The 24,873-nt window shown below is 41.6% G+C and overlaps 1 protein-coding gene across 3 annotated transcripts in view; it reads left to right on the top strand.

Moving 5' to 3' along the window:
• FBXL15 (F-box and leucine rich repeat protein 15) overlaps positions 1 to 24,873 on the top strand; it is a 48,025-nt gene that overhangs the window by 2,944 nt on the left and 20,208 nt on the right. For 2 of the 3 annotated variants that reach the window (XM_077454476.1, XM_077454477.1), the window contains exon 2: positions 11,259 to 11,327. In XM_077454476.1, coding sequence (XP_077310602.1) covers positions 11,299 to 11,327 — 29 coding nt within the window. In that variant the 5' untranslated portion in view covers positions 11,259 to 11,298. Of the gene's footprint in view, positions 1 to 6,287; positions 6,517 to 11,258; positions 11,328 to 24,873 lie in introns of all 3 variants that reach the window. The other variant, XM_077454478.1, reaches the window with a different exon arrangement.

Raw genomic sequence — 24,873 nt, 5'->3', positions numbered from 1 at the left:
TGACTGGACTTGGATCAAAGCAATAACTCCAAGGCCAATAATAAATAACACGTTATCTCCTCCAATTCCGCAACATGTCTGGTTGAGGAACGGCAGTTCAGAAAAAAGCTGAAAAACACGAAATGAAAAGCGCAAATCAACACTCACCAAACGTTTACTAACACAAAATTAGCAGAAGGACCCCGAAGGGTGGCGCCTGACAATTTAATTTCCTCTTTATCGGCTCGTACTACAGAAGAGTCTTGTGTGTCTTTGGCTCCATTTCAGGTCCGAATTCAGGCAAAAATTCGGACATGAAATGGTGAACAGGGATGCACCAGACCCCCCTGCTGTGCCCTATGCTCCACATAGTGTGAGCCCAGTCTCAGGAGATATTCATAACCATGTTACATGAGACTCCTAGAGATCACTTCCATTGCAGTCCCCCTAAAAATTACCTGTAGCCCATTTTATATTTCTTTTAGCAAGATCCATTCTAAAAGATCAGAGGAATTAAAATATATATATATATAATTGTGTGCAAAAATAAACCAGTCTAAAAATCACTTCACTGGCCTATGTAAGCACTTAGGTAAAAGAAACATACACTATTGTGTTCAGGAGCCCTGAGGGCCACATTGTATGTTCTACAGGGTCACAGGTTGGACACTAGGGGTATAGGACAGTGGTCGCCAACCTTTCCAACCTCACGGATCACTAAATTCACAATTTTGAATCCTGCAGACCACTAACATGAATTGTACATGCCTTCTACACACTCCTGGGATAGAGCCAGGACTACAGAGGAGGCATCAGGTATCAATGTGCGCTGATGGAATTGACTGTCAGCACGCATTGACATCATTGGGCAGTATACATCCTCCACAATGGTGATTTGCGGCAGAAACCCTGGGGACCACCTAAATTTTCTTGTGGACAATCAATGGTCGGCGATCACTGATATAGGCCATCCTCTTCCATCATCTTTCTTGCTCCTGTTTTTTGTATCAACTGCTTTTTTTCCTTAACTACTTCAATACCAGGCGCTTTCCCCCCTTCCTGCCCAAGCAAATTTTCAGCTTTCAGCGCTGTCACTTTTTAACCACTTAAGAACCAGGCCCTTTTTTCAGATTTGGTGTTTACATGTTTAAAACAGTTTGTTTTTTTTTGCAAAAAAAATTACTTAGAACCCCCAAACATTGTATATTTTTTTTTCTAACACCCTAGAGAATAAAATGGCGGTCATTGTAATACTTTTTTTCACACCGTATTTGCGCAGTGGTCTTACAAGCACACTTTTTTTTGGAAAAAATTCACTTTTTTGAATAAAAAATGAAGACAAAAAAAATTATATTGTGAAAGATAATCTTACGCCGCGTAAATTGATACCCAACATGTCATGCTTCAAAATTGCACCTGCTCGTGTAATAGCGTCAAACTTTTACCCTCAAAAATCTCCATAAGCGATATTTTAAAAATTCTACAGGTTGCATGTTTTGCGTTACAGAGAAGGTCTAGCGCTAGAATTATTGCTCTCGCTCTACCGATCATGGCAATACCTCACATGTGTGGTTTGACCGCCGTTTTCATATGCGGGCGCTACTCACGTATGCGTTCGCTTCTGTGCGCTAACTTGTTGGGACGGGGTGTTTTAAAAAAATGTTTTTGTTTTTTTTCTTATTTATTATACTTGATTTTATTTATTTTTACACTTTTAAAAAAAAAAATGGATCACTTTTATTCCTATTATAAGGAATGTAAACATCCCTTGTAATAGAAAAAAGCATGACAGGTCCTCTTAACTATGAGATCTGGGGTCAAAAAGTCCTCAGATCTCATATTTGGACTTAAATGCAATATAAAAAAAAAAAAAAATACCTTTTAAGAGGTATGGGTGGAAGTGACGTTTTGACGTCGCTTCCACCTTCCTATGGCATAGATACGAGTGGGGGGTCATCTTGGCCTCACTAGTCTCCATACCCAGCAATGGAAAGGACCCGATCGCCTCCTCCGCTACCGACAGCTCTGGTAAGCAGCGGAGGGCGCGGGAGAGTGGCGGGAGGGGGGTGGCACCTCTCCCGCCGCTGATAATGGTGATCTCCCGGCGAACCCACCGCGGAGACCATCGTTATCGCACACAGGACCACCTCCTGTAAAGAGGGATGTCTCGGTTGTGGCAGCAACTCCTGCCGTTACCGAGATATCCCTCTTCAAAGTACCGATGTATATATACATGAGGTGGTCCTTAAGTGGTTAAAAAATGACAATTGCGTGGTCATGCTACACTGTACCCAAACAAAAATGTTATCATTTTGTTCCCACAAATAGAGCTTTCTTTTGGTGGTATTCGATCACCTCTTGTGGTTCTTATTTTTTGCTAAACAAATAAAAAAAAGACCAAACATTTTGAACAAAAAAAAAAGTTTTTCTTTACACAGTTACATAGTAGGTGAGGTTGAAAAAAGACACAAGTCCATCAAGTCCAACCTATGTGTGTGATTATATGTCAGTATTACATTGTATATCCCTGTATGTTGCAGTTGTTCAGGTGCTTATCCAATAGATTCTTGAAACTATCAATGCCCCCCGCTGAGACCACCGCCTGTGGAAGGAAATTCCACATCCTTGCCACTCTTACAGTAAAGAACCCTCTACATAGTTTATGGTTAAACCTTTTTTTTTGTAATTTTAATGAGTGGCAACAAGTCTTGTTAAACTCCCTTCTGCCAAAAAGTTCTATCCCTATTGTGGGGTCACCAGTGCAGTATTTGTATTTTGAAATCATATCCCCTTTAAAGAGTCTCTTCTCCAGAGAGAATAAGTTCAGTGCTCGCAACCTTTCCTCATAACTAATATCCTCCAGACCCTTATTAGCGTTGTTGCCCTTCTTTGTACTCGCTCCATTTCCAGTGCATCCTTCCTGAGGACTTTGTTTCTGTTATAAAATTTTGTAAATAAGTACGTTTTCTCCTTCACTGATGGGCACTGGTGAGGCTGCACTGAAGGGCACTGATAAGGCGGTACCCATGAGGTGGCACTGACAATGGGCACTCATAGGTGGCACTGATAGGCAACACTGGGCACTGAAAGGCTGCACTGATGGGTACTTATGAGTGTCACTGATAGGCACCACTGATGGATGGCACTGATAGGCAGCACTGATGGCACTGGCAGGCATTGCTGATGGGCACTGATTGGCATCTGCCTGGGCACTGATTGGCATATCCCTGGTGGTCCAGGGTGGCATACCTGGTGGGCGTCCCTGGCGATCCTGGTGGTCCTGGGCGGGCATCCGCGGGGGGACTGCGCTATTAAAAAAATCAGCACATGCACCAAGTCAGGAGAGCAGCCAATCGGCTCTCCTCTACTCACCTGTCAGATGCGAGTGAGGAAAAGCAGATAAACGGCTCTTCCTGTTTACACTGTGATCAGCCGTGATTGGACACAACTGATCATGTGGCAAAGAGCCTCCGTCAGAGGCTCGTTACCAAGATCGGTGTTGCGGTTTGTTAGACTGACACCACAACAGCGATCACCATGCTGCATGCCCTCTAGGGCGTGCAATCGTGTCTTATTCTGCTGGATGTCATACCGTGCTCAGTCAGGATAACTGAACCACTTCCCAGCTGTCATTTTGCTATAGGCCGGACGGGAAGTGGTTAAAGTTGATGTAACCCTGATTCATGAAATTTGAGCTGGGCACATATATCTGCAGTGTTTTGTTATCTCTCGTCAAGGCACTGTGTCCTGCAGCTGTCTCCTGCTGTGTTCTTTTGTTATCATCCTGATAACTTCTGACATGTTCTCTATCAACTAAGATAAAAGCAGCCAGAGTTTTGTGTTGGGGAGGATGCTATAAATAGATTAGCAGAACTATTCAAGGGAACAGTTCTGAAAGTCTCTAAGTAAGAGGAAAGGGGGGTTTGTGCCTTTCCTCCAATCAGCTGTCTCGGCTGTATGCCCAGGCTTCACTGCAGTGCTGAACAGCAAGACAAAATCTCCTAACACGATCTGAACTTTCTAAAGAATATATAAAACTGAAGACAGCAGATATACATGTAAAATGTATGTAGGGAGATTTGTTTCATCTCTGTGTATCATCTGAGGCTTTTCACTTCACTGGTTCTATGTGAGGGTTTACATCCACTTTAACCGCTTAAGCCCCGGGCCATTTTGCAGGCTAAAGACCAGAGCAGTCTTTTTGCGATTCGGCACTGCGTTGTTTTAACTGACAATTGCACGGTCATGCGACGTGGCTCCCAAACAAAATTGACGTCCTTTTTTTCCCACAAATAGAGCTTTCTTATTGGTGGTATTTGATCACCCCAACGGTTTTTATTTTTTGTGCTATAAACAAAAAAAGAGCAACAATTTTGAAAAAAAAACACATTATTTTTTACATTTTGCTATAATAAATATTCCCCAAAAATATCTAAAAAAAACTATTTTTTTCCTCAGTTTAGGCCGATACGTATTCTTCTACATATTTTTGGTAAAAAAAATCGCAATAAGCATATATTGATTGGTTTGCGCAAAAGTAATACGTTTACAAAATAGGGGATAGTTTTATGGCATTTTTATTAATAATTTTTTTTTACTAGTAATGGCGGCGATCAGCAATTTTTATTGTGTCTGCGACATTATGGCGGACACATCGGACATTTTTGACACATTTTTGGGACCATTGTCATTTATACAGCAATCAGTGTTATACAAATTCACTGATTCCTGTGTAAATGACACTGGCAGTGAAGGGGCTAACCACTAGGTGGCAGTGTAGGGGTTAAGTGAGCCCTGGGGAGTGTTTCTAACTGGGGGGGGCGTGGCTGTGTATGACACGTCACTGATCTCTGCTCCAATCACAGGGAGCAGAGATCAGTGACACTGTCACTAGGCAGTAGTAGTTTGCATTAGCATCTCCCCGTTCTTCCTCCCCGTGAGGCGATCGCGGGTATCCGCACGGCGATCAAGTCCGTGGGACCCGCGATTTGATTCACGGAGGTCCCAAACGGTGCGCACGCGATGGCACAGCGGCACATTTAAAGGGACGTACCTGTACGCCCATTTGCCAGTCCGTGCCGTTCTGCTGACGTACATCGGCGTGCGCCGGTCGGCATGTGGTTAAGGGACCTTTTCACATGGACTGACTCAGGCAGCGGATCTGCCTGCTCAGTGGGGGAATCTGTCCGCTGATCCCTGCTGAGCAGGCAGATGACAGATCACAGCCTGCTTTGCTGTATTGGGCGATCAGATCTCGATCATCTGACTGTCATCCCCCATATGTCTGTTTTCAGAGGATAGGATTGGATGTCGGTGGTTGTCAACGGACACGTTCGTTGACACCCGCTGCTCCTTAAAAGGCAATGGATGGTCTGCTTGGGTCTGCCCGAAAAACTGACAGATGGACCCAATTGATCCACTCGTGTGAAAGGGCTCTTATCTTTACTTTGTCTTGCTTAATTTGCCATCTCGTATATACAATATTTTCATACTATATAATGCAGAATACAATTTTTTTATGATCTGCAATTATGTCTTGTTATCCACATACTTATATATACTAAGGCCGCGTACACACGCGGGGACTGTTCGCCCAACTTTGTCCGCTGAACAGTGTTTCGGCAAACAGTCCGCTCGTGTGTGGGCTTTCAGCGGACAGTTTCAGCGAACAGTCCGCTGAACAAGGTTTCTCGGAAATTCCGAAAAACTGTCCGCTGAACAGTCCCCTCGTGTGTAGGCTTGTTCGTCAAACTAAGTTCTGCGCATGCTCAGAAAGGATTTACACGCCGAAAGTTATAATGCAGTGTATAGGACGTCGTATTTTTCGTCCCGTCGTACGTGCCGTTCACGTCATCGCGCACGGTTTCAGCAAACTGTTCGTCCGTCGTGTGTGGCCATGTCCGTCCATGCTAATTTTGAGCGGACTGTTTGCCGAAACTGTTTGACGGACAAAGTTGGGCGAACAGTCCCCGCGTGTGTACGCGGCCTAAGATGTTTTGTCTTCCCTTAGATGTAAAATTGAATTTGAAAAAAAAGTTACAAAAAAATAAATAAAGCCATATACAGAGGTGCAGACAAGATTATAACCCTGAAAACATATACTTTGATATTCATGAAGGTCTTTGTTAGGCAGTTTTGTAAATACTAAACTCACCTTTTCAAAAAGTTTACTGATTTCTGTATAAAGTCAAAGAATAAACTTGTCGTCAGTCACATAATTGTCATCTGTAATTCTTTGTAATTTATTTGAACAGTCCAGAATGCATATGAAAGCTTTCCATGTTTTTTTTTTTTTTTTTATACAACAGACACCTGACCATATGTGCCAGAAATCACATGTATCCTTTTGACAAATTAGTTCTGGAATCACATTTTATATTGAATTAGTGTTGTCTAGAAACACACATTGATGTAGACAGAGCTTTCAAAGTATGTTCCTGGAATTGAATTACTCATTACTGCATTATCAGAGCAGGCGTTTGCTCTGCTTTTGGTACTACTACATCTTTAATAATATAATGCAAAGTATTAAGGAAGGTAAGTACTTTTGCAGCTTCAGACATTTCCAGTGTTGGTAAATATTGTTAGATTACTTAGGCATTTTCTTTATATGTTTTTAAAGTCGTGTCTTGTTATTTGGGTCAGCAACTGCTAAGATTTTGGCACAGAAGAGTAGATTGCTGTGTTCATGGTCCAGATGCCTGATTAAGTAATTGTCAAGTTAAGACTAGGGTTAAGGGCTTAGCATTTTATGTTGGAGCTAAATGTCTTACTTAGACATACATTACAGGACACAGGCTTGATATTCATAGACCTTAGGTTGTGGGTTGTACCTTCAGATATGGACACTGTTAAAGCTTTTGAGGACACCTGGACATCCCACTATATTCCTACCCCATGATAACAATGCAGCTGAAGTATTGCTTGAAATTCCTGCAAGTCTCTAAAGAGTTGTAATAGAAAGAGGTTTCCATACACTCACTTCATTTGAAGTGCTTTTCTGGGTCATTATTTTCAATGTACTCTGATTACATATCCTTCATACATAGATCTTTGGGGTAGTGTTCTCTTGTGGTCCCTGGCAGTGCCTCCTCTCACCTTCTAAATGCTGATCTCCTCATGGATGCATGTGGATGATTTTTATCTTATCTATTGTTTATCCACCATTAACTCCTGAAGAAGCTGGAAATGATTGAAACGCGTAGAGTCAATGGTTCATATTTTTCCAAGAATGTTGTGATTATGCTTATGTTTAGAAGGTGGTGATCCATAGGAGAAGTATAGCCAATATAGCTTTGGCTGTACTAATTTATTTATTGCTTAGTACTCATCTAGTGCCATCAAGCTGTACAGCACTTTACTATTGCACATTCCCATCAGTCCCTGCCCTCAAGGAGCTTACAATCTAAGGCCCCTAACTCACATTCATACATACACATCCTATTTAGACAGTTAACCCAGCAGCATGTCTTTGGCGTGTGGGAGGAAACCCATGCAGACTCCAGGCAGGTAGTGCCCTGGTTATGATTCGAGCCGACAACCCTATTCAGAATAATCGTTTGGCAACAAGGGGAATATAAGCATGGTGGTGTCATGTTTTACTGTGTAAGTGTTGTATATGCACAATTATGTACTATTGTCTAACTGTTTAAATAAAAACTATTTTGCTTTTATTATACTGTATGCAGTTTGTGAATCTTTCCAGAACTAAACTGTATTCAAATGCCACAAACTGAAAACGCTCTTTAATTCATTTTTAAAATTTAATGAAAACTCTCTCATCCATCCATGTCTCAATCCTTTGTTTTGTTGAGAAATCACTTTGAAAGACACTACCCTTGCAATTCTAGCTGTGGTCATCCTGAGTACGGGCAGATGAGTCTTGTAGCATTGATTTCCTGGAATTCATCAGTCCTTAGCTCAGGCATGCAGGCAAGAGGGTGTTCTTAGGTAAGAAACCCCACCCTTGCTTCCTTCAGATAGAAAAAAAATAAAAAATACCCTTGAAGACTCCTGGGATGTACAACATCATTTTAGCCTAGCCCAGAAACCAGGAAGCAATTGAAGAAATGTAAAGAAAAATAGTTTAAACAAGTAAATATAATATATCTGCCTTTATCTTTTCTAAAGCTAGCAGCATAAGGATTAAAAATAGCTAATGTTGATTGAGAGAGTTTAGTTCCGCTTTAAAAAAATCCCTTACTCGTTCCTTTATATTGTTTACACACAGGATGTTGGTACCATTATACACAAAATATGCACAACAATGCCGGGTCCTTGTATACATTTCTGAAAATTAGGATACAAATATAGTTTAATCTAATAGGTTAAAGGGGTTGTAAAGGTTCAGGTTTAAAAAAAAAAATATATCATAATTACCACTGCTGTGCAGTTGGTTATGCACAGAGTGGCCCCCGATCCTTCTCTTCTGGGGTCCCTCCACAGCGCTCCTGGCTCCTCCTCTTCCAGAGTGCCCCGTCAGAGAAGTGCTCTCCTACGGGACACTCCTGTTTCCTGCTGCTGAGTCTGTTGACACAGACAGCAGGACTCGGCTCCACACCCGTTGCCCACGTCATTGGATTTTATTGACAGCAGTGGGAGCCAATGGCTGTGCTGCTATCAATCTATCCAATTAGGACACAAGACACCGGGCGGAGCTTTTGTGCCCGTTCCCGTCATGGGAATTACGGGGCTCAGGTAAGTATAAGGGGGCCTCGGGGGCGCTGCTGAAGTAAGGAAGGTTTTTTCACTTTAATGCATATAATGCATTAGGGTGACAAAATGCAGAGGGTTTACGACCCCTTTAAGGGATGACTAAAGACCATTTTTTTTAATGGAGTGGAGAGGGATTAGTCCCCCTGTCAGTGTTTTATTGCTGTCTGGGTCCCAATTAGGAAGATTCACTTTCTTTGTCATGTTTACTGTTATCATCGAAAGTAAGAAACAATCTCAAATTTTGGGTTGTCCCTAGAACCACTTAACCACTTGACAACTGGGCACTTAAACCCCGCTCGTGACCAGACCAATTTTCAGCTTTCAGTGCTCTCACACTTTGAATGACAATTACTCATGTAATACTGTACACAAATACATTTTTTGTCCTTTTTTCCTACAAATAGAGGTTTCTTTTGGTGGTATTTGATCACCTCCTGGGTTTTTAATTTTTTGTGCTATAAATGAAAAAAGACTGAAAATTTAGCAAAAAAATAAAATTTCTCTTTGTTTCTGTGATAAAATTTTGCAAATTATTCATTTTGTCTTCATAAATTTTGGCCACAATTTATACTGCTACATATTTTTGGTAAAAATAACCCAAAATAGTGCATATTATATGGTCATTGTGAAAGTTTTATAGAGTCTACAAGTTGTGGTGCAAATCATACAAAATTGATCACATCTGATGTACTCTCATTTCTTGTGACCAAAGACATACAGGTAGGTTAATTGGCTTCTGTGCAAAATTGGCCCTAGTATATGAATGGGGACCTTGGATTGTGGGCTACTTGAGGGTAGGGACTGATGTGAGTGTGCAATGTACAGGGGCAATTGTAGACACTCACTCAGGTTGAACTGGATGGACTGATGTCTTTATTCAAACTTACTAACTATGAAACTAGAGTTATAACCCAAATGACCCCTTTTTGAAAGTAGACATTCCAAGGTATTTAGTAAGAGGCATGGTGAGGTTTTTGATGTCATTTTTTCCCACAATTCTTTGCAAAATTAAGATTATTTTTTTTTCATAAAATTGTCATTGTAATAGGTTATTTCTCTCACATGGCATGTGTATACCACAGATGATGCCCCAAAATAAATTCTGCTACTCCTCCTGAGTATTACTATACCACATGTGTGGGACTTTTCCACAGCCTGGTCACTCACAGAGGCCCAACATGCAGGGAGCACCATTGGGTGTTCTAGGAGCATAAATGACACATCTAAATTGTTGACTACCTATTACACTTTTGAAGGCCCTGGAACACCAGGACAGTGACACTGACGTGGCACTGATGACAGATGGCACTGACACGTGGCACTGATGACACATGGCACTGATGACACGTGGCACTAATACGTGGCACTTATATGTGGCACTGCAATGTGATACTGATGACAGATGGCACTGATACATGGCATTGATGACACGTGGCACTGGGGACAGGTGGCACTGGTGACAGATTGCAGTGGGGACAGGTGACATTGTGGGACCTTTATTTTTTATCTACTCACGGCCGCTGCAGCCGCTTATCTCTCCCTACTTGCACGCTGTCTGTGTGATGAGGGAAAGCCGGCGATGAGAGATGATCTCATATGTTTACATATGAGATCATCTCTCATTGGGCACGCCGATTGTGTTGTAAATGGACACGGCCAGCACAGAACTTCCCCAATGCGGGAGCAAGCAAAGCGTAAGTAAACAGGAGGACGTCCAGGGACGGCCTCCCGGCAATTGGCGTCCACACTGCAGCCGTCTTTCAGCTATAGCGTGGACGCCTAGTGGTTAAATGAAAATCTTCCAACTGGCATACTAGTTCTTGTGACCTTGAAGACAACCTGGGATTCCCTCACTTTGAAGGGATTTCTTCTCACTTTCTGTTCTGGATATGAGACTGGAAGTAAAGGTCAATTTGCCCAATGGAGCACAAACGGCAAACAAATCTGTCGAGTTATAACCCTCTCTCACCCCATCTGAGATGAGAAAAAAAAAGTTTTTGCTTAGTTCTGCTTTAAGTTTGTGGGTTTTATATAGAGATAAAGTTGTTGTAAGGACTAAACTCACCAAACGGGCCTCTAGAAATTAATCAATTCATATTTTGGCCTTGTTGAATAAAGCAAAAAATAAATAAAAAATCGCTCGTTTAATACTCTTTATAGAATTCTTTTCAACTTGGTCACTTGACTGAAATTTCCCACAGATTGGAATAATGTGAAACTGTTGGGTGTGTAGGGCAGAGCAATTCTAACTGCTAGAAGTGGCGTGGGACAGCTGGGGCATGGGATGCCAAGGAAACTTATCAGAACATGTGCAATGCTGGGTCTTTCGAGTCCATTAAAACACAGTGGCATGCATGGAAGAATGATTCTGCAGCGTTAAATAATTATGTAGACCTGGGAAAGTAAAACTATTTGTACAACGTATAAGATCCACCAAATCTTTTTTTCTTTGTGGTGAATGTATGTTTTTATTTTTATTTATTTATTTGTGTTTTGTATTGTGTATATGTGTGTCTATACATTGAAAAGTTAAATGATGTAATCATATGTGTTTTTTTTTGTAGGTGTTTTCGATAGTCCTATTGAATATTTAAGGCTGCCTTTATGATGTCTAAAAACAAGAGCAGTAGCAGGTAAATTATAACATATAGTATATTGTGCCAAACAGATAACTAGTAAATGTGTTGATGAAATGTACAGCTTGTATATGATCCCTTTCACACTCAGGCAGTTTTCAGGCGTTTTAGTGCTAAAACTAGCGCTTGTAAAGCGCCTGAAAACTGCCTCTTGTGCCTCCCCAGTGTGAAAGCCCGACAAGAGCTTTCACACTGGGATGGTGTGCTTGTGGGACGGGGAAAAAAAGTCCTGCGAGGACTTTATATAGTGCTTCTACATCACTTTGGGGTGGTGTAGGAGCACTATATACAGCGCTCCTACACCGCCCCCTGCCCATTGGAATGAATGGGCAGCGCTTCTGAAGGGCCTGAAAAGTGTTTCGGAAGCTCCACAACATTTTAACCCCTTTGGCCGCTAGTGGGGGTTAAAAGTGCCCCGCTAATGGCTGAAAAGCTCCTCTAAAACTACGGTTTTACAGCTAACGGACCCACCACCCCAATGTGAAAGGGGTCTTAAACGTGCAGTTTATTAAAGTAGCCTTTGCATACCCCAGAACCTTGATGTATAGATTTTTGTTGGTATATAAACTGTTTATTGGTGAGTATCACAGATAAGGGTAAATACAAAACAGATGAAGATGTTTGTGTAGGGATACAAAACAGATTGTGAAAAAAATAAAGACAACCATGAGAAACATTTTAGAGTAAGTAACGGCATATATTGAAAATCCTGATGGTCATGGATGGAATCCAGAACAGAAACCATCGCTATACCAAATAATCTCTTAAGTACACAATAGCCAAGAGAATATTTCCAAGTCAGACATAAAACTAATTATGGTTAGAAGTCCAAGCATCCCATTTAGCACTGAATTGCAGCATGGAATCATAGAGTGTATCGAATATATTGTTATGATTGAGTCAATACGATAGCGTATTTGAGAGAACAAAATACTACAAGATCTCCAGTTTAAAGCTATTGACTACAGGCATGCTACACAAAATGCATGGATGATAATTTACTAGTTTTTGTAGGATTCCTCTATCAACCTCACTAGCGGGGGGAAAAAAAAGATCCATCTATGGCCAGCCTTACTGAAGTGACTTTTTCCAAAAACACTTTAATCACTTCAGCTCCAGACGTTTTGTGCTATACCGCACTGTGTAATTGCGCAGTCATGCAATGCTATAACCCAATGATGGCGAACCTTCGCACCCCAGATGTTTTGGAACTACATTTCCCATGATGCTTATGCACTCTGCAGTGTAGTGGAGCATCATGGGAAATGTAGTTCCAAAACATCTGGGGTGCCAAGGTTCGCCATCACTGCTATAACCAAACAAGATTTATAGCATTTTTTTCACACTAAGAGCTTTCTTTTGGTGGTATATGATCACCACTAGGTTTTTAATTGTTTGCGCTATAAATGAAAAAAGACCGAAAATTTTGAGAAAAAAAAATATTTTTTACTTTCTGCTATAAAACATATCCAATCATAAATTTTGTCCAAACTGTATTCTGCTATATGTCTTTGGTAAAATAAAATCCCAATAAGTGTATATCGATTGGTTTGCATGAAAGTTATAACGTCTACAAACTATGGTGTGTATATATACTGGATTTTTTTTTATAGTACTAATGCCAGCAATCAGTGACTTATAATGGGACTGCGGCGGGCATTCTGATGCTGGGGGAACTGACTGATACCACAGTGACACTAATACAGTGATCAGTAATAATACTATACACTGTCACTGTACTAATGACACTGGCTGGAAAGGGCTTAAAAGAGAAGTATGGGTTTGGGGGTTTTCCCATACTTACCTACGTGTATGCAGCATCGGTGCAATGCTGCATTTGTCCCCCGGCAACTCTACACTGAGAACCGAGTGATTGAACATCGCCGATTGGCTCAGCTCTCACATTCTCCTGAGCAGAGAGCTGCTGTCTGTCAATCAGCAGCTCTCCTCTCTGCTCCTCCTCACTCACTGGAGTGCTGGGCTGTGAAGGGGCGGGGAACCACTGTCTCAGGCTGTCAGCGGCTCTCTGAGAGGCTGAGATGGGTGTCAGTCCAGACTTTGTCACAATAGACTGATTCCTGTGAGCAGACTTCAGCCCGCTCTCTGCTGAAAAAGGGTCACAGGAGTGCAAAACGAATTCCACTCCTATGACCCATAGAAAAAGCCCAGGCTGGACATCTCTTTTAACAGCTAGGAGCAATCGAGGGGTTAATGTGTGCCTAACTATGTGTAATGTGTGTAAAGTGTGCTGGTTTTACTAATAGATCTCTAAGTTTCTCATCCCTGAGATGAGAAACAGCGATCGCACCTTGTTTACAGAGCAGATCAACACAGAGTTCTGCGCTGTGAATGTAAACCGCTTATCAGTGGGTACTGGCTGTGAATCATTGGCCGGGACTTGCTGACAGGCTCCTGCTGTGTACAATCACAGCAGGTGCTGGTCAGGGGGCACGCATGCGCACACACTCGATAATCAGAAGTAGACAACGATGTTATGGGTATATCGCTTTGCCTACAGTGACCGCCTATCCGCAATACATTTCGGGAGGGAGGTTAAGTAGTTAAATGATATTCCCGCTACACTCTCATGAAAAGTAATGGTTGGATACATATTAGACACACCACAATGCTTCAAGATGATGTTGAAATAATTTATCAATAATTTATCACGTGATAACATCACAGTGGTAAACTGCAGTGTTTTGTAGGCCATGTAGGACCCTTTTGTTACATGGACGTTATCTTGATCCATGGTGTGCTGGCAATATATGGTTTGACCTGTGTTGCTGTTTCTAGTACAGTCGTTTGAATGACTTAAGGCCCGCTCACGCTGTGTGCAGTTAGCTGTATGTTTCCTCATGTATAAATGCAGGTAACTGCAATGATACAATAGTTTGCTTTTTGGATGGCCCTGCATGTCATCACACAGGAAGCTGCTGTGCAGTGACATGAATGAAGTGGCACTTTGTGCACGTCTTATAAAGTTTAAAAAAAAAAGAAACTGTGTAATGCGATAAAATGCGCATCACGCCACCCCGTTGCGCACGGCTCTGCAGCCCAAACCAGCTGCTGCACACACACTAAACCAATGCCGTTTAGCACGTGGACTCGTGTGAACGGATCCTAATAGTTTATTACTGAATACATGAAAATGGTTTAATTAATAGCAAATAATTGTAGCCAACAATTTCCATGGAAATGATAATTTTCTGCTAGGCTTTTCAAACATTCTATTTTTGTTTTGTACACACACGGACTAAAATTTGAAATCTGTTACACATGGTGGAATATTCATGATGTTCTGTTCTGGATCATGGACAGTAGGCAAAGCGCTCCTCATGAATCATGTTTTTCTAGCTCATTAAATAAAAGCAATTAATCTAATTAGAGCTTGAGGAACAGTGTCACTGTAAGATATTTCAAAGTCTTATATAAATAGACTAATTAATAAATTGCTCACTGAATCATTCTTGGTGAGAACAAGACTTGGAGACTTACTGACATATAAGTCTTCTTTGCTTTCAGCATTAGGTTCCCATTGTGCGATTTTGTAAAATGAATTCTCATAGGCGATAGCTACACTTGGGTAGTTGTGGATTTGGTGTCTTGGCTTCTTTTGTTCTACAGAGCTATGCTAGTCGTGGCACTGGCTGTAAGCAATTACTAAACTACTAGGAGCTGGCCATGTGTTTGTGTGCATGGGTGCTTATGCATTGCTTGGTGGTAAATTTATCAGTGTATTCATTAAAATGTATCTTTAGGAGATTAGATATCCCGTCAAGTCCTGCTGACCATTGTTTCCTAGAAAGAAAGTGAAGAGAAAAAATGTACAGTAGTCATCTCCATAAATCTTCCAGCGGGCAGGGATGCTTGTCCTTGGAAAAGCTCTTTAACCGCTTAAGGACTGCCCCACCTTCATATACTACAGCGGGGCCTCTCTTAGGTGCAAAATCACATGCCTGTACATGAATTTTTTCTTTGGCACTGGGGCACGCACATGCGCCGCCGGAGCCCCGCTCTCACTGTGATTGTATACAGCAGGAGCCAATCAGCGGATCCAGCAGACCCGTTTTTTGCCAGGAACCCAGCGATCGTTCCCAGAGAGGCAGAATGGTGTAAACAAAGCAGATTGCCGTTCTGCTAGTAAGGAAGACAGAAATCTTATGTTTCTGCTAAATATTAACACAGCTCTTTGTCTTCCTACAGTTAAACTATCCCCCACACAGTAAGAAAGCACTCTCAGGGAACACATTTAACCCTTTGATCGCCCCTATGTTAACCCCCTCCCTGCCAGGGTCGTTAGTACAGTATCCGTGCATTTTTTTTTTTTAGCACTGGTCGCTATATTGGTCACTGGTCCCCAAAAAGTGTCCAAAGTTTCCATTAGGTGTCCAATTTTTTTGCCACAATGTCGCAGTCCCGCTAAAAATCACCGATCGCCACCATTACTAGTAAAAAATACAAAAAGTCCATAAATCTATCGCATAGTTTGTAGACGCAATAACTTTTGCGCAGACTAATCAATATACACTTATTGGCATTTTTCTACCAAAAACATGTAGCATAATACATATTGGCCTAAATTGATGAAGACTTTTTTTTATTTTTTTATTTGGATACGTTTTTATAGCAGAAAGTAAAAAATATTGTTTTTTTTTTTTTTTCAAAATTGTTGGTCTTTTTTTGTTTATAGCATATAAAATAAAAACCTCAGAGGTGATCAGATACCACCAAAAGAAAGCTCTATTTGTGGGGAAAAAACCCATCTATTTTATTTGGGTACAGTTTAGCACGACCATGCAATTGTCAGTTAAAGAAACGCAGTGCCGTATCACAAAAAATGGCCTGGTCTGGAAGGGGGGCGAGCCTTCCTGAACGGAAGATTCCTATCACTTTGGGACACTTCATTTAACTTCCATCTCTTGGACAGGAAGTTTAGGGAAATTTCCCCAATGGTACAAATAGGGCAGTACATATACCCTTTAAATTGGGATTATAGTTTTTGTCCTTTTTTTCCTACAAATACAGCTTTTTTGTGGTATTTGATCACCTCTGCGGTTTTTATTTTTTGGGCTATAAACAAAAACAAGTGATAATTTTGGGGGGAAGGAAAAAGAATATTTTTTTACTTTCTGCTATAAAACATATCCAATCAAAAAATTGAAAAAAAAAAACAAATTTCTTCATAAATTTAGGCCAATATGTATTCTGGTACATATTTTTGGTAAAAAAAAATCTCAACATGCATATATTATTATTATTATTATTTTTTTTTTTTACAAATCCTTTATTTATGTCAAGAGACACAAAAACACAAAACACGACATTGTCAAGTATATAAAGGCAAAAAATAACCAAAAATTCTCAAAATGTCATGGTAACATTGCCCGTCAAAACTAACATTTCAAAATACAAGTATATATAACCTACTGGGCCTATCAGCCATTCCTAATAGTTATATCAAGCCTGTTATTAGAAAAAGCATGAACCTCTGTTTCACAATGCTTTAAACAACTGTTCTATCAGCTTATAACCTGTTGCCCTGCATATCTCCGTGTTTCACTCCTCAGTTTATTAAGCCAGAGATATAGCATATCTCTATAGAAAAATTCAACAGAAGTAAAGAAAAAGGAAAAAACAAAACAAAAAAGGGGGGAGGGGGGAATTGCTGTACAATCAAAGAGGAATCCATAGGTCCCCACAGCAGTTCGCTGTGTGACCCCGTCATTTTAGTTTACCCTGCCATTTCACCTTCAAGGCGCCCAAGTCCCAATGTATATTTGCTTTTGGTGGCGTGTTTCTAATATGCATATATTAGTAAAAAAATTATACCCCATGTAGCTTTAGTGGTGCTTCAAAGTGTCTTCAAAGCCTCCATAGAAGTCTATGACAAAGCCTGTTTGAAGCTTCCTTGAAGCACCTGCGACTTTTGAGAGGCTTTAATTCAGCTTTAGCTTCGCTTTGTTTTGGAGAAATAGCAGGTGTGAGATATCAACAAACACACAGGGCATCTGCCAAGCTTCAACAAAGCTTCAAAAGAGCATCACTGTAGCAATACCGTAAAAAACACATTCTAAAAGCTTGTTGATGCAATAGGAGCTTTAGGGCTCATTTACACTTTCTTTGGCTTCAACTCACATGAACGACTAGATTATACTTGCTTCAAAACAAGGATTCAGACATGCTTTGTTAAAGCTCTCTGAACGCCAGTCAAAGCTCCTGTCACTAAATAAAATGGTTAGCTTACAGTCCTGTTTACACCTTGCTTTTGCTTTGCTTTGCTTCGGGTTCACTTTAAAAATTATACCCCATGTAGCTTTAGTGGTGCTTCAAAGCCTCCATAGAAGTCTAGCAGAAGGCTCGCTTAAAGCCCCACCGAAGCCCCATCGAAGAATGTCCAAAGCCTAGTTTTGAAGCAAGTGTAAACTAGCCATTAATGTGCGTTGAAGCCGAAGCAAGTCTAAAATGAGCCCTAACTGACACTTTTTGGGGACCAGTGACACCAATACTGTGATCAGTGCTAAAAATATGCACTGTGACTGTACTAATGACACTGGCAGGGAAGGGTTTAACATCAGGGGCGATGAAAAGGTTAACTGTATTCCTAGCCAGTGCTTTAATGTACTGTGGGAGGTGCTTTTACTAGAGGAAGACATGGATCCTAGTCCCTGCTTTGCAAAGACACAGGATCCGTGCCTTCCCTCTTGTCAGTAGGGCGATCTGCCTTGTTTACATAGGCAGAGAGCCAGAACAGCAGTCGAACGGGCGAAGGATGCTGCGGACACCGAGTCCACAGTACCCGCAAATCAGCTCACGCTATGTATAATCACAGCGGGGGTGGCCGACTGGTGCTTCCTCTGCTGCGCCGGATCACGTACCTAGTACGTGATCCGGCACACCAGAGCCACCTTGTTGTCATATATGTAAGTTTTACAGTCAGCAAGTGGTTAAAGGCTGATTTCATTTTATTTTTTTAATAACAAATATGTTATACTTCCCTGCTCTGTGCAGTGGTTTTGCACAGAGAAGCCCTGATCCTCCTCTTCTAGGGTGCTCCTGGACCCTCCCTCCTGCTGAGTGCAGCTTGCTATGGGGGCACCTAAGGAGACTTGCTCCCCAGCCGCTGCTTTGTGTGTCCATTCACACACGAAGCATGGCTCGGCTTCACCTTTGCTCTTTCCTCATTGGTAAGAGCTTGACAGTAGTGGGAGCCAGTGGCTTCCACTGCAGTCTCAGCCAATAAGGAGGAAGAGACCCGGGAAAGCTACTGCTCTTGTGCACATTGATGGATCCAGATGGGGCTCAGGTAAGTATCTGAGGGGGCTGCAGCACACAGAATGTTTTTTTACATGAAAGGAGTGAGATAACAGTAGCAAAAAATAGTAATTTGGAGATTGGGAGAAGGCTGAGAGCACTATAAGGTACTTACTTGAGTTAAGAATACATACTTGATTGGATTTTTTATTTTATTTTTTCTAGCAGAGTTTAGTGTCTCTTTAAGGCTGCATTTAAACTGTATTTTAGTGCCAACTGCGGCAAGAATATAGCAGATTCCTGGGGCTGGATTCACAGGTAGATATGGATAGTTGTGGCTGTTGAGGCTGTGCAAAACAATGACAGATTAACAGCAGTCACAGCTGTCCACCCCTGGATGAAAACGGCTCTGTCTCTAACTGCAGATATTCGCTTCACATGCAATTACGGTCAAACACCAACAGAGAGCTGCAAATCTCTGCATCCACCTGTGAATCCAGCTGAAAGAATATGCTGGATTCTTGCTGCAGCTGGCACTCTACCACAGCAGTTTTTACTTTTCTGAATCCTTTTTATTAAATTGTTTTATTACTTGTTGATCCTGCCAATAGATCAGATATTTTCCCTCTTTCTTTAAAGCAAAACTTTACCCATAACAAATTGATTAAAAAATAATGTTGTTTAGCAAGGAACATACTGTGCATTCCACATTAATAATTATGCTACCAAAATTAGTGTGTGCTGTAAATTGCCTCCAGTATTGCTTCTTTTTCTTTTTACTGGAGGCTGACATTTTGCCCAGAGCCGCCCCTGAACAGCAGTAAATCATAAAGTGGAACTAAACCCATCGGGTTACATTCCTGGAATGCCGGGATTGCTAACTGTCAAAATGGCTTGTGTTCTCAACCAAACTGTAAAACCATCAAATAGCTGGTGTCATAACTGATCACATGTGCAGGACCATGGCAGTTGCAGATCAAACGGAAGCAGCTTTCTTGGCTGTAAAGGATAGGAGGGTTTAATTTCGCTTTAAGTCTATCAGCAGATTAGCCTCTACCAACTCAGCAGTGGCTAAAAATTGAAAGTAACTGAGCATGTGCAGAAGATTTTAAACAGTATAGGCACTTATTTTTAATGTTTTACATAGCTATACCTGCAAAAGGGGCCAGCCTGAAGTGATCTAGCAGAACTTAAAGTGGAGCTCCACCCTAAAGTGCCACAATTGCCACCTTTCAGGGGGGAGGGGGGGTGCAGATACCTATATAATACAGGCATCTGCACCCACTTCCGGGCATAGCTAGCCGCAGATGTGAACAACCCCACCCCCCCATTGTGTTCTGGGAAACGCATAGTTCCCAGAACATAACGGGGACCAGTGAAGACTCGCAGCCTGACTCGCGCATGCACAGTAGGGAACCGGGCAGTGAAGCCGCAACATTACACTTCCTGATTCTGAATTGCTTGTCATCTGCTGCCGACATCGCGGGCACCCTGGACAGGTAAGTGTCCATTTATTAAAAGTCAGCGGCTGCAGTATTTGTAGCTGCTGGCTTTTAATTTTTTTTATGGTGGAGCTCCGCTTTAATTTTCTGACTAAAGTTCCACTTTAACAAGATGACAGTGCTGGTCGTTCTGTTGTGAAATGGCACAGCAGCTTTGCCACTCCATGGACAGGGTAGTCTTAGATAGGCTTGCAGTTCTAAATGGACTTTAACACTTAATCCAGATGTATAAAAAGAAAACCCCGATGCAGATTACTGCGGAAAGTATATTGGGAGCGCCTGTGTCTAGGATTAGGTGTTCTGATCATCAGCGGCCGCTATAACAGAATGAATGACAGGCTGAAAGAAGGCGGGGTTGCTTGCGGCTGTAAGCATGTATCTGAAGGTATCACGCATTCAGTGGTTACCTGTGTTTAGGCATAGATGACCAGCCCTGGACGTAGATACATTTTTACTTTTGAAAAATAAAAAAAACTTCTCTACTGGCAATATCTGTAGTCAGCTGTGCAGGGAATCCAATCATCTTATAGCTTTCATTTTCAAAGTCTAAGGCCTCTTGCACATGATACTCCTGTTTGAGCATCTACTTTTTCAGACTTTATTTATTTTTTTAATGTATATTTTGCGCAAATTCGCGCATATTTTTGCTTGTTCCCGGATTTACAATGTCAAGTTTTTTTTACCTGAAGAATACACGGCGCTTGTTTACTCACCTGTGTGCATAGGCAAATTACAATGAATGGGCTGTATTTTAGCTCAGTAAAAAACAGTAAGCTGTACTGAGCATTTTCAAGCTGCAGTGTGCAAGAGGCCTTATTGAACAAGCTGAAATTAGAAGCTGATTGGTTTTATGGACAGCAACTCCAAAATCTGTCTACTCTATTTTTAGGGCTCGACCTTAAAAAATGAAGTTTATACGGGTATTGAGTGTTTTTCTTTTGGGTTGTAATAGCACCTCTGTGCAAGTTTTTGGGGTTGATTTGCTAAAGGAAAATATACTGTGCACTGCAAGTGCTCTTGTATCAGAGCTTAGTAAATGGGGTAAAGCCTCACGTTGCAAAGAATACTCAATGACATTCAAGGAAAATAAAAAAACAGCATTTTTGCTTGTACATGTTTGGATGATAGAAATCGGCAGAGCTTCACCTCATTTCAGAGCTTCCCCCTCAGACACTAGATAATGGCTCCTTCTGCTGTCTCAGCCAATGAAGAGGGAGAGCCAAGGCCCTCGTGCACATTGAGGGGCGCTGCTGAACACAGAAGGTTTTTTACCTTCATGCATACAATGCATGACAGTAAAAAACCTTGAGCCTTTACAACCACTTTAAGCTCTAAAAATAAAACATTCTAGGTGATTGATATATATATATTTTTTTTTTACAGAAGACATGTGGAAAGTGTAGGCAAGGTTAGGGGTTCAGGCTTGGTGGCAAGAGCAAAAGGAGGGATGTGCAGTTGCGGTGATATGAACATGGTGTGTGGTGACAGAGGGTAGGGTTGCTGGCAAAATGGTGAGCTTCCAATCGCAATGATGCTGAAGATCCTCTTCAGCAGACTCCTGCACTGCTAGACCACTCCCTGCAGCCACCTTCTCTCCTGTACACTAGCAGTCTAAAGCCTCCTGACAAACACAGCTCTGCATTGGATGTGAGAACACCGAGGAACAGTCCACCTCTGGAACGTAAGGGAGAACCATCTCCCAGGGCAGTGGAGGGTTGGGTATGTAAAAGTACTTGTAAAAAGTCTGCTGTGCTAATCAATCTTAAATATCTAAATAAACAAATAGTCCTTCAAGCAGCCAGCACAAAAAATTGATGCACACCAATGTAAAAGAAATGGGGAAAAAAGAGTGCAGCGCTTAAAGATATTGTCCTTATCCACTTGCTTACTGGGCACTTAAACCCCCCTCAGTCCCAGACCAATTTTCAGCTTTCAGCGCTGATGCACTTTGAATGACAATTGCGCGGTCATACAACACTGTACCCAAATGAAATTTTTATCATTTTTTTCCCACAAATAGAGCTTTCTTTTGGTGGTATTTAATCACAGCTGGGAGTTTTATTTTTTGCTAAACAAACAAAAAAAGATGCAAAAAAAAAATAAAAAATCATGTTTAATAGTTTGTTATAAAATTTTGCAAACAGGTAATTTTTCTCCTTCATTGAAGTGCGCTGATGAGGCGGCACTGATAGGCTGTACTGGTGGGCACTGATAGGCTGCACTGATAGGCATAGTTAAGGCGGCACTAATAGGCACAGATAAGGCGGCACTGATGGGCAAAGACGGGCACAGATGGGTGGCACAGATGGGTGGCACTAAGAGGCACTGATAGGTACCACTGATAGATGAGACTGATGGGTACTGATAGGTGGCTCTGATAGGTGGCACTGCTGGGCACTGATGGGCGTCACTGATGGGCACTGATGGGCGGCACTGCTGGGCACGGATATGGGGCACTGGGGTGCAGCACCTTTGTTGAGGCAGACTGTGGGCACTGCTGGGTGGCACTGTGGGCACTGCTGGGTGGCACTGTTGGCACTGCTGGGTGGCACTGACAGGGGGGACACATTTTTTATTCAGGCAGGCAAAGCAGGGGGCAGGTGGGCACTGGCAGGGGGCAGGTGGGCACTGGCAGGGCTGGCCGTGATCGGGACTGATGTCCCGATCACGGCCGCCGGTGATCCCCTTTTTTTTTTCCCCTCGCGCTGACAGAGGAATAATAGCCGATTACCGGCTCCGTTATATCACATGATCAGCTGTCATTGGCTGACAGCTGATCACGTGATAAGGGGTCGGGATCGACCCCTTGCACGGATCGGTGATCAGGCGAGTCTCGTAGACTCGCTGTTCACAGAGCGCGCCGCGTGCGCCCCTCAGGGGGCGCGCAGGCTGCTCGTGCACGGGACTACGTCAATAGACGTAGTCCCGGAAAAGGAGGGTCTCATGTGGTTAAAGGGGTTGTAAAGGTTTGTTTTTTATTTTCTAAATGGGTTCCTTTAAGCTAGTGCATTGTTGGTTCACTTACCTTTTCCTTCGATTTCCCTTCTAGATGATTTTTTTTCTTTGTCTGAATTTCTCACTTCCTGTTTCTCCTCAGTAAGCTGTTCTGGCTGACTAAACACCGCTCGGATGATGGTGTGAAGTTTACTGAGGAGAAACAGGAAGTGAGAAATTCAGACAAAGAAAAAAAAACATTTAGATGGGAAATCGAAGGAGAAGTTAAGTGAACCAACAATGCACTAGCTTAAAGGAACCTATTTAGAAAATAAAAAACTAAGCTTTACAACCCCTGTAAGGTGATGAATCCTCAAAGAACGCTCAAGATGCTTATATTATGGTAAAGAACATACTTGATCGGGAAAAAGGAAGAGCCACCAACGTCATCCAAACACACTGCCTCTTACCCTCCTCTGTGGACCCTTTTTTACAGGGTCAGATCAACCAGGGAAATAAATGAGATCCTTAATCACAGCACACCACATTCAATCAAGACAGACAGGATAGACATAGGTAACCAGGTCTCCACAAGCCATTCCCAGTGTTCATAGTGTTCATAGCAATGTACAATACATCCCAAGAAATCATAAAATAACAGACCTCACAGTGCAGTAATCTTTGTAAAGATTTATTGTAAATGATATAAGTTGCACTCACGTGTTCGTTGATGAAAAATCGCTTTAGTTATGGTCTCATAACATAAGAAACTCAAACAAGATGTGTGCAGCATCCTAACCTACACAAGCTCCACATCTGGTCACAAACTCCTCCCTACGCGTTTCATTGTTAGCTGACATCGTCAGGCGCATGGTCAGATGTGCATAAAGGAGCATTATATAGGCGGGACAGCTAACCAGTGGCAGAAATTATTTGCGTTCCAGCCAGAAGGAAATTGCCCACAATAATAACATTAGGCATTCCACAAGCCGGATATACACTGGAATGCGTTCCAACCAGCAGGAAATCAGCCTGGTAGACAAAACCAGACGTGTCATCCACTGGACAGATAACATCTTTTAGCCATAATCACACTGCCACAAGGCAACAATAAAAAAATATACTAAACGGGCCAATAGGCTACTCATAACCACAATAAAACAATTCTATATAATAGGTACATAGATCTAAACTAATATAAAAAAATACATATAAAAAAAATGTGTATATATATAAAAAGCTTTTCATGCCGAGACACAGCGCCATCTTGTGGAATGATCATAACAAACCATACAAATCACATTTAATTTCAAACCAATGATATAAAATGAACACTTTAAAATAAAAATGATAAAAATAAAGCAGAAGAAAAAATAATTATTAACCGCTTCAGCCCCAAAAGAATTTACCCCCTTCCTGACCAGAGCATTTTCTGCGATAAGGCACTCCGTTGCTTTAACTGACAATTGCACATGTCATGCAATGCTGTACCCAAATAAAATTGATATAATTTTTTTCCCCACAAATAGAGCTTTCTTTTGGTGGTATTTGATCACCTCTGCATTATTTTTTACTTTTTGCTATAATAAATAACCCCAAAAATATATAAAAAATGTTTTTTTCCTCAGTTTAAGCCAATATGTATTCTTTTACATATTTTTGGTGAAAAAAAAATAAAAATCGCAATAAGCGTTTAGTGATTGGTTTGCGCAAAAGTTGTAATGTTTACAAAATAGGGGATAGTTTTGTTGGCATTTTTATTAATAATATATATATATTTTTTTACTAGTAATGGCGGTGATCTGCGATTTTTATCATGACTGCGACATTATGGCAGACACATCGGACATTTT

This window comes from Lithobates pipiens, unplaced genomic scaffold, assembly GCF_037356315.1.
Source record: "Lithobates pipiens isolate NorthernLeopardFrog02 unplaced genomic scaffold, aLitPip1_a1.2 Scaffold_25, whole genome shotgun sequence".
Taxonomy (NCBI): domain Eukaryota; kingdom Metazoa; phylum Chordata; class Amphibia; order Anura; family Ranidae; genus Lithobates; species Lithobates pipiens.
The sequence above is the reverse complement of the archived record's forward strand: the minus strand, read 5'-3'. Positions and strand labels throughout refer to the sequence as shown.